Genomic DNA, 12,739 nt, shown 5'->3' with positions numbered 1-12,739 from the left:
AAATCAATTTATCTTTTTTTTTTTTTTTTTTAGTTGAAAAATTATATTTTCTAGTTCAAAAATTCAACAATTTGGTTAATAGTTCAACTTTTTTTAATTAAAAATTAATTTTTTGGTTGAAGATTTATTTTAATTTATGATTCACATCTTTTATGGTTGAATATTCATCATTTTAGTTAAAAATTCCTCAGTTTGGATGAAAATTAATTTCTTTGACTGAAAATTTAACTGTTTCGTTTTTAGTTCAAAATTTGTCTTTCTTCTGGTTCAAAATTCAACAATTTTGGTAAAAATGTTTTTTTTTTTTTTAATTGAAGATTTAACTATTGCATTGAAAATTCACGTGTTTTGTTAAAGCGCCAATTTTTGTTGATAAAAAATTATATTTTTTCTTTGAAAGTTAATCTTTTTGTATAAAAATTCTTTCTTTTCCGTTAAAAATTCAAATATTACAGTTACATATTATTGTCATTTTAGTTGAAAATTCATCAGTTTGGTTGAAAATTAAATTCTTAATTCAAAAATTTAACTATTACATTTTTAGTTGAAAATTATATTTTCTAATTTTGTTTAAAATTGAAGCCTTTTTGTTAAAAATTAATTTTTTTGGTTGAACATTCAAAAATCAATTGATCTTTTTTTGTGAAAATTCAACTCTGGGTGAAAATTGAAATTTTCCACTTAAGAATAAACTTTTTTTTCGTTGAAATTTATGTACTTTGTGTAAAATTCAGCAGTTTGAATGAAAACTTGTTTTTTCTTTGGATGAAAATAATTTTTTACCGAATATTTAACTGTTTTGTTGAATTTTTTTTTTTAATTGTTTTAACAAAATATTTTGAAGTTAAATTTTTTAAATTTCAATTTATAGTTTTATTTTAAGTTAAAAATAATTTCTTAAACTAAAAATTTTACTATTTCATTCTCAGTTGGATTTTTTTTTCCATTTTGCGTTCAAAATTCAACTATTTGGTTGAAAATTTTGTCTTAAATTAAAAGTCCAATTATTTCGTTAAAAATTCATGTATTTTGTTGAAGTGTATTTTTTTGTTTGAAAATTTAACTATTTTAGTCAAAATGTTATTGTTTTTATTGGAAACCCTTATGTTTGGTTTAAAAATTATTATTTTTTTTTTCTAAAAATGTTACTATTACATTTTCGGTTGAAAATGATTATTTTTATAGTTCAAAATTCAACTATATCTAGTTGAAAATTTGTCTTCTTTGTTCAATAATTTTACATTATACATGTTTTTAAATTAAACATGAACTAAAGTTATTTCAAGCTAAAAAAAAAAAACTTTGTTAAAAATGATTTATAAAATCGAGGAAAATATTTTATTATGAACTATAAAAATTTTGGAAAATAACTCGAGGTAACTTTTGAAATAAATATTTCGCTATTTCCGTTGTTTATTGAACAATAGTTTTTAGGGTTTAATGTTTTTCTCTTTTACTTTAGGTTAAAATTGCAACTATTATTCAATCCTAATGCTGTAGAGCTTTTTTTATTCTTTAAAAGATTCTCTGTAAATCTCATTCGTACGTTTTGTTTTTAACATTTATTTAAGGATTATAAAATCGTTATTTTTGTAAACAATAAGTTTTCATAAATAAAATTTTGTAAATAAAAAGATACCAATGAAATTTGCAGAGAATCTTTTAAGGGATAAAATAAGCGCCTATAGCATTAAAATTAAATAAGAATTACAACTCTCACGTACAGAAAAAAAAATGAAAACATTAAACTCTAAATATTTATTGTCAAATAAAGAAAACCTGTAATATGTTTTTTAAAAGTTCACCTCGACTTCTTTTCCAAAATTAGTTATAATTAACGTTAGCATATTTTTTTGGATTTTAAAAATAATTTTGAACAAGGTTTATTTTTTTAACTTGAAATAACATATGCTAATAAATAAGGAAGCACATTGTGTTCATTAAAACGGATAATTTGGTTACTGAAATATTTGAAAATCATAAATGAATTTAAATTAATAAATAAAATAAATATTATATAATATAATAAAAAATATTATAAAATTTAGGCTATTTTCTTTTCTGATATTTAAAAATTACACAAATAATTATTATAATTATGTGTCGATTAAACTTTTTTTTATTCTTTAAAAGATTCTCTGTAAATCTCATTCGTACGTTTTGTTTTTAACATTTATTTAAGGATTATAAAATTGTTATTTTTGTAAACAATAAGTTTTCATAAATAAAATTTTGTAAATAAAAAGATACCAATGAAATTTGCAGAGAATCTTTTAAGGGATAAAATAAGCGCCTACAGCATTAAAATTAAATAAGAATTACAACTCTCATCTACAGAAAAAAAAAATGAAAACATTAAACTCTAAATATTTATTGTCAAATAAAGAAAACCTGAAATATGTTTTTTAAAAGTTCACCTCGACTTCTTTTCCAAAATTAGTTATAATTAACGTTAGCATATTTTTTTGGATTTTAAAAATAATTTTGAATAAGGTTTATTTTTTTAACTTGAAATAACATATGTTAATAAATAAGGAAGCACATTGTGTTCATTAAAACAGATCATTTGTTTACTGAAATATTTGAAAATCAAAAATGAATTTAAATTAATAAATAAAATAAATATTAATAAATTTAGGGTATTTTCTTTTCTGATATTTAAAAATTACAAAAATAATTATTATAATTATGTGTCGATTAAAACGGCCACCCCGATTCTGAAAAAATTTGGCTATCTTTTTTTTTTAATCCTACGTATACAGAACTTATTTAATATGATGAAATCTCTTTTTGAGCACTGGGTTATGAGTAACCGTGATTATCGTTGACAACCTGATGACACTGCTATTTCTGCAATTGAATCTGGTTAATCCTGTTCGTTGGTATTAATGTTTTTTTTTGTTTTTTTTTTTGTTTGACAGTGCCCTGAAGTCGCCGTTGGTGGAATCTATGGTGTCTTGAATCGTAGGAGAGGACATGTTTTCGAGGAACAACAGGTGGCTGGTACCCCAATGTTCGTCGTTAAAGCTTATCTTCCCGTAAACGAGTCGTTCGGTTTCACTGCTGATTTGCGTTCCAACACCGGAGGACAGGCCTTCCCACAGTGCGTGTTTGACCATTGGCAAATCCTTCCCGGAGATCCGTTGGACCCCTCAACCCGGCCATACGTAGTTGTTCAGGTTGGTGTATTTTTTTTTCTGTTTTCTTTTTCTTTTTTTTTTTTTTTATTTTAGTTTTTTCTTTAGTTTTATGTCCACTATTAATTTAAGACTGACGTGCAAAACAAGAAAACTGTCGATAGGAGAACTTAACCATAGAATTATAAATTGAGTTTATAATTACTTGCTTCAAACACGTAGAATTTTTTTAATTTCCGAGTTTGAAAATCAAGTTACGGTTGTTGCGTAAGAAACTGTAACACCAAATTAAATAAGAAGTTTAATTTGAATTTTTATAAATTACCAATACTTGGAGCTATAAAAATTGAAAAGTGGAACTTGTTTTAAAAAATGTGCTTTTCTTACACTTTTATGAAAATGATTAGTTTTATTGCTGTCATCATCGCAACTATTGAATAATAACCTTCCTGTTATTGGCGTTCTGGGGTAAGGTTTCAATTCGAAAGCCTTGAAAGCGAAAGAAATTTAAACGTTCGATTTTTTGAAGCCTTATCAACTTTTTTTTTTCAATTTTAACCCTTTGCGGAATGGTGGGAAATACCGTATTCCCACCTTTTTTTCACATCGTTTTTTGCGATTTCAGAGTAGTTTTTTTCATTGGATTTTACACAGGTTTTTTTTTTTTTTTTAATTTCATGGTCGCAGGATGATAGAAAATTGAAATTTTTGTGCGAAGAGTCTACATTTTTAAAATAATTTGTTAACACTTTTAAAGAAAGATGAAAAAAAGCCTTTTTTGTTGAAAAAATTCATTATTGAAAAAACTTTCCATTATATCATTATGAAAATGGGTGCTTAAGGGTTTTTGGGGTCGCTGAATACGAATTTGGACTCAGATTTTGAACATTCAAAATGGCGGATCCAATATGGCTGACGAAATTGGGAGTATTTTTGGATTTTATCTGAAAATTGGTATACAGGGGTTTTTTGGGTCAGTGATCACGAATATGAACTCAGATTTTGGAAATTTAAAATGGTGGGTCCAAGATGGCGCCCGAAACTTGGAATATTTTTGGATTTTTTTCTGAAAATTGGTATACAGAGGTTTTCGGGGTTGCGGATAAAGTTTTCTGAATTTTTTAAAAAATTAGTGTACAGGGATTGTTAAAGTCACTGATCACGAATCTGAATTTAGATTTTGAAAATTCAGAAAATTGGTACTAATCCATGTACACCAATTTCCAAAAAAAAAAAAAAATCCAAATTTTGGCTGCCATGTTGGATCCGCCATTTTGAATTTTTTAAATCTGAGTTCGAATTCGCGATTAGCGACTCTAAAAATCTCCTGTATGTCAATTCTAAAAAACAATCCGAATTTAAGTCGCCATATTGGATCCACCATTTTGAATTTTCTAAATCTGAGTTCATATTCGTGATCAGTGATTCCAAAAAACCCCCGTATACCAATTTTCAGAAGAAAAAAAATATGCCAAATGTTAGCCGTTTATTGAACCCGCCATTTTGAATTTTGAGTTCAGATTCGTAATCAGCGACCCCAAAAACCCCTATGTACCAATTTTCATGAAAACTCATTTCCCTGAAAAATGTATGCCGGGAAGGGTTAAGAAATAAATTATTAGATTCATAATTTCACGCATTTATTCAATTTTAAATACTGTTCAAGGTAGTTCTCGTGCCGAAAATCAGATATCTGAAAAAATAGTTTTTTTATGATTCTTAGAATGAAAATATTATAACTGATGTTATTCCAAATAAAATACATTATTTTTTATAAAAAATGTTAAAAGTAAAAAAAAAACAATAATTTTAATCATGTTTTTTTGCAGCTGAATTTGTTCTGACCATCGCTTCTTAACCACTTTTGAAAAATGATTGCATTTTAATAAATGACGGCTTTTATTTATTCCGGAAAACATTCTTTACAACTCTAGTTTTTCCAATTTTGAAATTAAAGTATGTTATGGCATCTTCTTTTGCTTTAAATCCCTCGAACAATTTTTTGTACGAAAATTTTTTTAAACAAAAGTATGTTTTAAGATGACTTAGTTATTTTAAAAATTGGAAACAGTAGAGTTCTAGAGAATGTTTCTCCAGAAAAAATAAGATGTCATTTATTAAAATGCCATTATTTTTGAGAATTTGGTAAAAAGCGGCGGTCCGAAAAAATTCTACTGAAAAAAAACATAGTTAACCCTTAAAGGGCATACTGGGTGTATAATACCCAGCGACTTATTTGCGCTTTAACAAAACGTACCAAATCCAAGAAAATAGAATATATGGCGCTAGATTAACAAATTACATGAAAACGTATTTTCTATGTCATTTTCACATAATTTTGATTTTTATCATTTTTATACGCAGTTTAAGATCAATAAAATCGTTTGATCACGCAAAGTACGGTGTTTCATTTTTCATTTAATTGAAGCTTTAATTTTTAAACTGCCGTATCTCGGAAGTATTTGAGTACAATTTTAAGTCAAAATATCAAAAACTTCAAAAGTTATGAATTTTAGAGAGAAAGAAGTCATTTTTCAATTTTTTTCCAAAAAGGTTTTTTTTTAACTACATTAAATTTCAAAAACTGTTGATACCTTTTTCTCCTTAAACTGGACAGATAAACAACATTAATTGATTTTCATGTAAAAAACTATCCAATACGGTCGGCACAGCACACATTTGAATACCCTTGGGTACCTAACACCCAGTATGCTCTTTATGTAATTGTACGGAAATGTGCCCTTTAAGGGTTAAAATTAATGACTATTTGATAAAATGATCAAATGATTTGAAATATTTTAATGTACTTTTTCAAATTTCTTGACATTTTCAAGAATTTGAGGAAAGTTCAAGGGATTTCAAACAATTTTAAAGGATTTTAAATAGTTTAGGGTATTTTAAACGATCACAATTTTTTTATTGATTTCAGTAATTTAATGGGATTTCAAAGGATTTGAAATATTTCTTTTTTTTATTAATTTAGAATTCCCCTGAATCCTTTAAAATTCTTTTTAATTTTTTCTAAATTCTAAATTCAGTTTAGATTTTTCATGTATTTTATCGAATAATACTCCTTTCTCTTTAAATCCCTTTAAATCTACTCAAATTTGATTGTAAACAATGGAATTTTTTTTTGATTAAAAAAAATGTTTCCAATGCATTTGAATTCTTTTGTATTTAACTTGAATTGTATTAGTCTTTAGTCACTTCTTTGTTCAGAAGCTAGTGTGGCTTCGAAGATTTGATTTTTTTTTGGAATTCTCTTGGATTTTTAACAGTTTTTATTTAATTGATCCCTGGTTCTTTTGAATCTCACTTTAAATTTTTATGGATTTTTCTCATTTACCTTAAACTCATTCCAAGTTTACGGAATTTAAAGGAATTTTTTTATTAAAAATTTTGTTCCCCAATTTATTTGAATTGTTTTGAATTTAACCGGAGTTATTTTAAAATCTTTAAAATGTATAAGCTAAATTTAAACTTTAATTGTTCTATTTGAAAAAGAATTCATTTTAAAGTTTCTTAAGATTCCTAGGAAAATTGAAATTATTTTTTTAATTTTTCACGTTTAAGCAAAAAAATGCTAAATCATTCTAAAAGATATTTAATTTTGAAAAAGTTACAATTTTTTAAACATAATTTAGATCTTTTCACTGTAAAAAAGTTTTATTAACTTTTTAAGAATGTGAAGTTTTAAAAGAATAAAAAAATGATCTTAAAATTCCTAGGAAAATTGTCAATGGTTTTATATTTTGTTTTGAAAAATTAATTTTTGAGAGAGTATTTACAAATTTCTAAATATTTAGAAATTGAAAAAAAAATTTAACCTTTAAAGTTTGAAGAAATTTCAACAGTTGAAAATTCTATTTTCTTAAATTTTGTACACTTGACAATTTAATTGTTCAAAATTGAAAATTCTGTTATCGAAAATTGAACCAAATATTGATTTTTCCATTATTAAAAATACAATAAAATTTAATTTTCAAATGAATAAACTTGAAAAAAATTGAATTTTTCAGCTGTCGAAAATATAATTGTTACAAATTATAGAAAATTCAATTCTCACAAATGGTAGAAAATTGATCATTTAATTATTCAGCTGTTGAAAATTGAAGAAAATTGATGATTGAATTTTTAAATGTTGAAACTTGAAAAAAATTAATTTTAAACTAGACAATTGATAATTGAATTTTTGGCAGTAGAAAATTGATAATGGAATTATTTAACTGTTGGAAATTGACGAAACTGTTGAAAATTCAAGAAAATTGAATTTTAAATTGTAGAAAATTGATAGTTGAATTTTTAAGCGATGGGAATTTAATTGTTTAAAATTCAATATAATTGATAGTTATTTTAAACAATTTTACACAAAATGTCGTTGTTTTTTTTACAGATTTCAGACAAAAAAAGTTAAAATTTTTTTTAGAATTCTAAAAGTTTTATGCGCATAAATTTTAAGATACTGAGGAAAATTGAAATGTTAAGGCTTTTTTAAATTTTCAAGTTAAAAAAAAAAGAACAGGAAAGTTTTTGAATCGTTTAAAAAAAGATTTGAGAAGTTCTGAAAAAATCTCAAACAAATTAAAACAAAGTGTAGATATTTGAAAATTTTGAAAAAAATATAAGCTTTTTAAGAATGTAAAAAGTTTTAAAAGAATGAAAAAAAAAGATCTTAAGATTCACGGGACAATTTCCAAAAGGTTATTTTATTTTATTTTTTTAATATTAATTTCGAGAGAATACTTCAAACTATTTGCAAAATGATCAACATTAATAAATATTTACAAGTTTTGAAAAAAAAATTCAAACATTTAAAATTTGAAGCGAAAAAAGAGTAATACAAATGTAGATTTTTTATGATTTCGAAATCAAATGTTTACAATATTTCAAAACCAAAACAAGTTTGGATGTATACGTAATAATTTATCAATTATTGATTTGAAACTTGATTTGAAATTGTCAAAGATGATTCTGGAAGGTTTCAAAGCAAATTTTTATTTTGATGGATTTTAGAAAAAAATTTAATCATTTAAAAAAATATTTAAGTTAAAAATTTTTTAATTTAAAATTTGAAAAGATGCCAAAAAAAAATTAAAACATGTCGATTTTTGAAGATTTTGAAGTTAGTTAAGGATTTTGAAAGGTTCTAATAACCGGGAATTTTTTTCTCTGATGAGACAGTTTGGAAACAAACCTTTTTTTGTACATCTGGAAGAAAAATTTATAACTGTTGAAGAAAATAAAAAATTGTTCGGGGAAAATTAGGGAGTTTATAAATTTGTTTTTTTTTTTGTTTTTAGCAACCCTGTAAATGCCGCAAATGTCACAAAAAAAGTTTTTCTTGTTTTGCATAGTAGAAAAGTTCGTAAAAAAAATGTATTATTTATGTAAATTGTTCCTTCCACGATCATAACTGATGGCTATATTAGCAAATATATTGCCATTTTTAAATGCGTGGAATATTAACCGTTTTTTAAGTTTCGGTGTTCCAGTTTCATCTGGTCTGCCAGAATAGGGAAACGTACATTCTTAAAAAAAAAAAAAATTCATAAATCTCCCTCAATTTGAGATTGGAATTATTTTTTAATCTCATACTTATTTTTTTTTTTTTTGCAGGAAACTCGTAAGAGGAAGGGATTGAAAGACGGTCTCCCAGACTTGGCATCGTATTTGGATAAATTGTAACTGTCATGCACTTTATTTAAATATTATATAATTCAATTAATTGCTGCAACAGTAAAATATACCATCGGTTGTTGAAGAACTCTTTGTTTTTCATAAATTCGCGAAAACCAAGAGCGGAAATAAAATGTAAGATGAGAGAGAGAGAGAGAGAGCAGCAGGAAATGCTTAAAAAATTGTAATTACTGTGGCCAAGATGCAGCTTGTAATGGGAGATATACTGTTTTTATACGTTTATTTAAAGAAAAAAAGTAAATACCACGATTACTACTCAAAATAATATTTGTCCAGGGTATCTCGCTTTGTAATGTCGAGATGCGGGGGACGCACACGATATTAAAGACACGAAAAAACCGGCTTAAACAATTAATTGCCTTTGTCAAGAAGAAATTTAATGAGATCACGAACTTAGATGCTACTTTTCTTCCTTCAGAAATTTAATTTTCTGTATTTTTTACGTTAACTTTTAAAATGTTTATTTCAGTCTTACGTTATTGCACGTTTGATATTTTTCCATTTGACTGAAACAGCATAGAAAAAGTAATCGACAACAGTGGAACGTTTGCAACAACACAATATACTTGTACCGTGAGACGATTATGAAATAACAAAACTTTAAAAAACGGAAGGTACATAATTTTGTCTTTATTTCATCCTTTCTTTAATCATTGAGTTCTCTTAATAAGTTCTAGAATTTGCATTCTCCAGGGTGGCCCGCTGGACCCGGAAAACCGGGAAATGACGGTGAAAATTTAGTCGTTGACCGGGAATTTTAACAAAATTTTGTCCAATTTCAACCGTTTTTAAATAATTTCCTAAATTGTGATTTTTATCAATTATTATATCATTTAGTTTAGAATTAGTTTCCATTTTTAATTTTGAAGCTTATATTTCGATTTAAAGAATTTTTAAATGCAGTTTTAAGGGTTATAAAAAAATAAAAATGAGAAGTTTTTAAAATGGATTTTTTTTTATAAAAATAGAGTGGCCACCGGGCTGGGAATTTCACTAATTTTCAGAGAAAAAAAATCTGCCGAGTTCGATTTTCACAGTTTTTAAAATAATTAAAATGCAGTTTTGAGGACTTAAATAATTAAAAATTCAAAGAATTTGAAGTTGAAAATTTTTGATAGAAAACCGTTTTATTCTATCAACTGTAAATATAAATAAATCAATTATTTTAAAAATGGATCTGTACTTCATTATATAAATTTGGACAATAATTAACTTGATCAACCAATTCTAGATCCGTTTTAAAAATTTGAGAATTTCCAAATTTTTTGTTTGAAATCTGAAAAATTCTAAATTTTATCTTTAAATTCGGCTGTAAGCATTTGAAATTATTTCCAGTTCTAAATTTAATTGGAATTTTTTTTAAACTTCTATATGTCTCTTAAAATTACTCTAATATTATTTATAAATAATAAGTGTTATATTGTTCATAAATTTAATTTTTTGAATATAATTTTGAAATTTTTTAAAGTTATTATTGTTTAAATTTCATTGGCCGTGAAAAATGTTTTCGAACCGGAAAATGCCCGGGAATTTTCTTTTCAATTAAAATGGCCACCCTGTATTTCTTGGTAGGAAATGTGGGTTCTGAGACCGGGAAAAATGATGCTGTTTTTCAGTTTAAAATGCGTAATTAAAAAACCTTTTAATTTTTAAAAATGCTTCATTTTAGATTTTTATTTTTAAACGTATTATTTTATCAACTGTAAATATAAATAAATAATTTTTTTTAAAGGATCTGTACTTTAAGTCTTAAAAACTGAACAATAATTTGTTTGACTAAACTATTGTAAATTTCAGAATTTCCAGATTGTTACTGTTACAATTGGAAAGTTGTCATGAAAAAAATGTAAAGGTGTGATTGAATTTTTGTAAACTATTTTCAAGTTAAAAAATAATTTAAGAACTCTAGTTTTAATATTTGGTCCCTATGAGTACCCTATTTGAGTCAGGCACTTTAAAAAAAAGAAAAAAATCCGAAAATTTATGTAAGAAGTAACTAACAAATAATAAGGGCACATTTTGAATTGTTTGAAATATTTCAGGATATTTATTAAGATTCCGAGAAATTTTTAATAGATTTAAATAATTTAAAGAAATTTTTTTAATTCTAGGGAATTTTTGAAACATATTGTGTATTTTCAGGAGATTTAAATTTGTAGTGTTTTAGGGAATTTAAAAAGATTTCAAAGAATTAAAAAATTTATTTCATTAATTTGAAGGAATTTTAAAGCTTATGAAATGTTTTTTATACGTTATTTTATACGATTTCCTCTCGTATTTTAATAAATTTTCCATACTGTTGGAAAATATCATAGAATTTCACGGGAATTTAAAATATTTTAGTGGATTTTAAATATTTTAACGTATTCTTTTAAAAAATTCCTTGACATTTTCAAAAGTTCTAAAGGATTTGAAGTAATTTAGGTTATTTTAAAAGATTACAAAGACATTTTTGATTGATTTCAGTAAATTAATGGAATTTAAAAGGATTTTAAATACTTTTGGGTATAGTAAACAAGTTTCAGGCGATTTCATGGGCTTTTAAATGATATAAAAGGAATCGAAATATTTTAAGAGACCTAAATTTTAATAATTTTGAAAAAAGGCACTTGCAAAAAAACTGTTTTCATTATTATAAAAATTTAGGACTAGACCCTCCTTTCTTAGTGCTTCTTATTTATCATCCTAAATTTTCAACTCGATGTGACGCTTCGTGTGAAAATAATTTGGCGAATAAAAAAGTGGCTGTAAGATAGGAATCTCGTCACGTGACACACTCGCCTTTATTTAAAAAAAATTTATTTTACTGGATTTCAATGAACTGTTCACAAGACAATGAAGGTTTTCGTATGGTTTTGTAGATTTGAAGACATTTTCAAATATTTTTTGCAATTAATTTGGAATTCGCCCTGAACTCTTATTAATTTATTCCAAATCCTTTTTAATTATTCTAAATTAACTCAATTTTACCCAATTTAATTAATTTTTTATATTTTTGAATTGTTTTCAATCCACTTGATTGATTTTTAAATTTACTTACATTTTTTAATGTATTTGATAGGGTTTCAAAGATTTAAGATTTAAAATTTTTTGGAATTAACCCTAAATTCTTTTCAATTCTTATGAATTCTCTTTAATTTTTTTAATTTACTTAAATTCTTATTAATTCACTCAATCCTACTTAATTGAGTGATATTTTTTTTAATTTCCAAACTTTTTATTTAATTGATCCTGAACAACATGAAGTTATTGAATTCAGTGAAGTTTTTTAAAATTGTTTTAGATTCACTTGCTTTTTTTTTATTGAATTTTCATTTTTATGAATTTCATCGAATTCTTCTCTTTTATTTTAAATTCCTCTAAATTAATTCTAGTTTTACGAAAATCAATGGAATATTTTTGATTTTTCAATATTTTTTTCCAATTTTATCCTGAATTTTTACCCTTTTTATCCCGTAGGGACTGTGGCCTGCTTTTATTAAATTAATAATATTGTTTCAGTCTAAATTATTCACATTTTAACACACTCAATTTGAAATTTGGTATTTTAGAAAAAGAATAAGTAAGATGATATGTAGCAATATTTGACTGATTACAAGGGGTATTCAAAAAGTAAGTTTCCCTAGTCTGCAGTTTTGACCCAGCACCACCTAGCGAGCTGGGACCGAACATAGTTTTAGTTTAGGATATACCGACTTGTTAGTTGCGTGCATTTATTTGCTTTTTAACTGCAAAAGGGCTTAAGGGCATGTGACACAGCTAAATACCTATATTACCGACCACAGTTTTTCAGTTCACTGAACCCAAGAACTTTTTTTGTAAATAAAATATCGAGCTGAAACTTTGGGAAATGTATTAGAGTACAATAAAGTACGTTTAGGTACTGCATTTTGGTAGGAACTTCA

General features: G+C 25.3%; 1 protein-coding gene across 1 annotated transcript in view; it reads left to right on the top strand.

Annotated features, from left to right (window-relative positions):
- The window catches only part of LOC117180202 (translation elongation factor 2), a 53,054-nt gene extending 43,603 nt beyond the window's left edge, over positions 1-9,451 (top strand). Inside the window, exons 13-14 of the mRNA XM_033372583.1 lie at positions 2,922-3,179; positions 8,754-9,451. Of these exons, the coding sequence (XP_033228474.1) occupies positions 2,922-3,179; positions 8,754-8,822 (327 nt within the window). The 3' untranslated portion in view covers positions 8,823-9,451. The remainder of the gene's footprint in view (positions 1-2,921; positions 3,180-8,753) is intronic.
- Positions 9,452-12,739: the final 3,288 nt, after the last annotated feature.

Source organism: Belonocnema kinseyi, chromosome 9 (assembly GCF_010883055.1).
Source record: "Belonocnema kinseyi isolate 2016_QV_RU_SX_M_011 chromosome 9, B_treatae_v1, whole genome shotgun sequence".
NCBI classification, from domain to species: domain Eukaryota; kingdom Metazoa; phylum Arthropoda; class Insecta; order Hymenoptera; family Cynipidae; genus Belonocnema; species Belonocnema kinseyi.
This window is presented reverse-complemented; position numbering and strand designations above follow the sequence as displayed.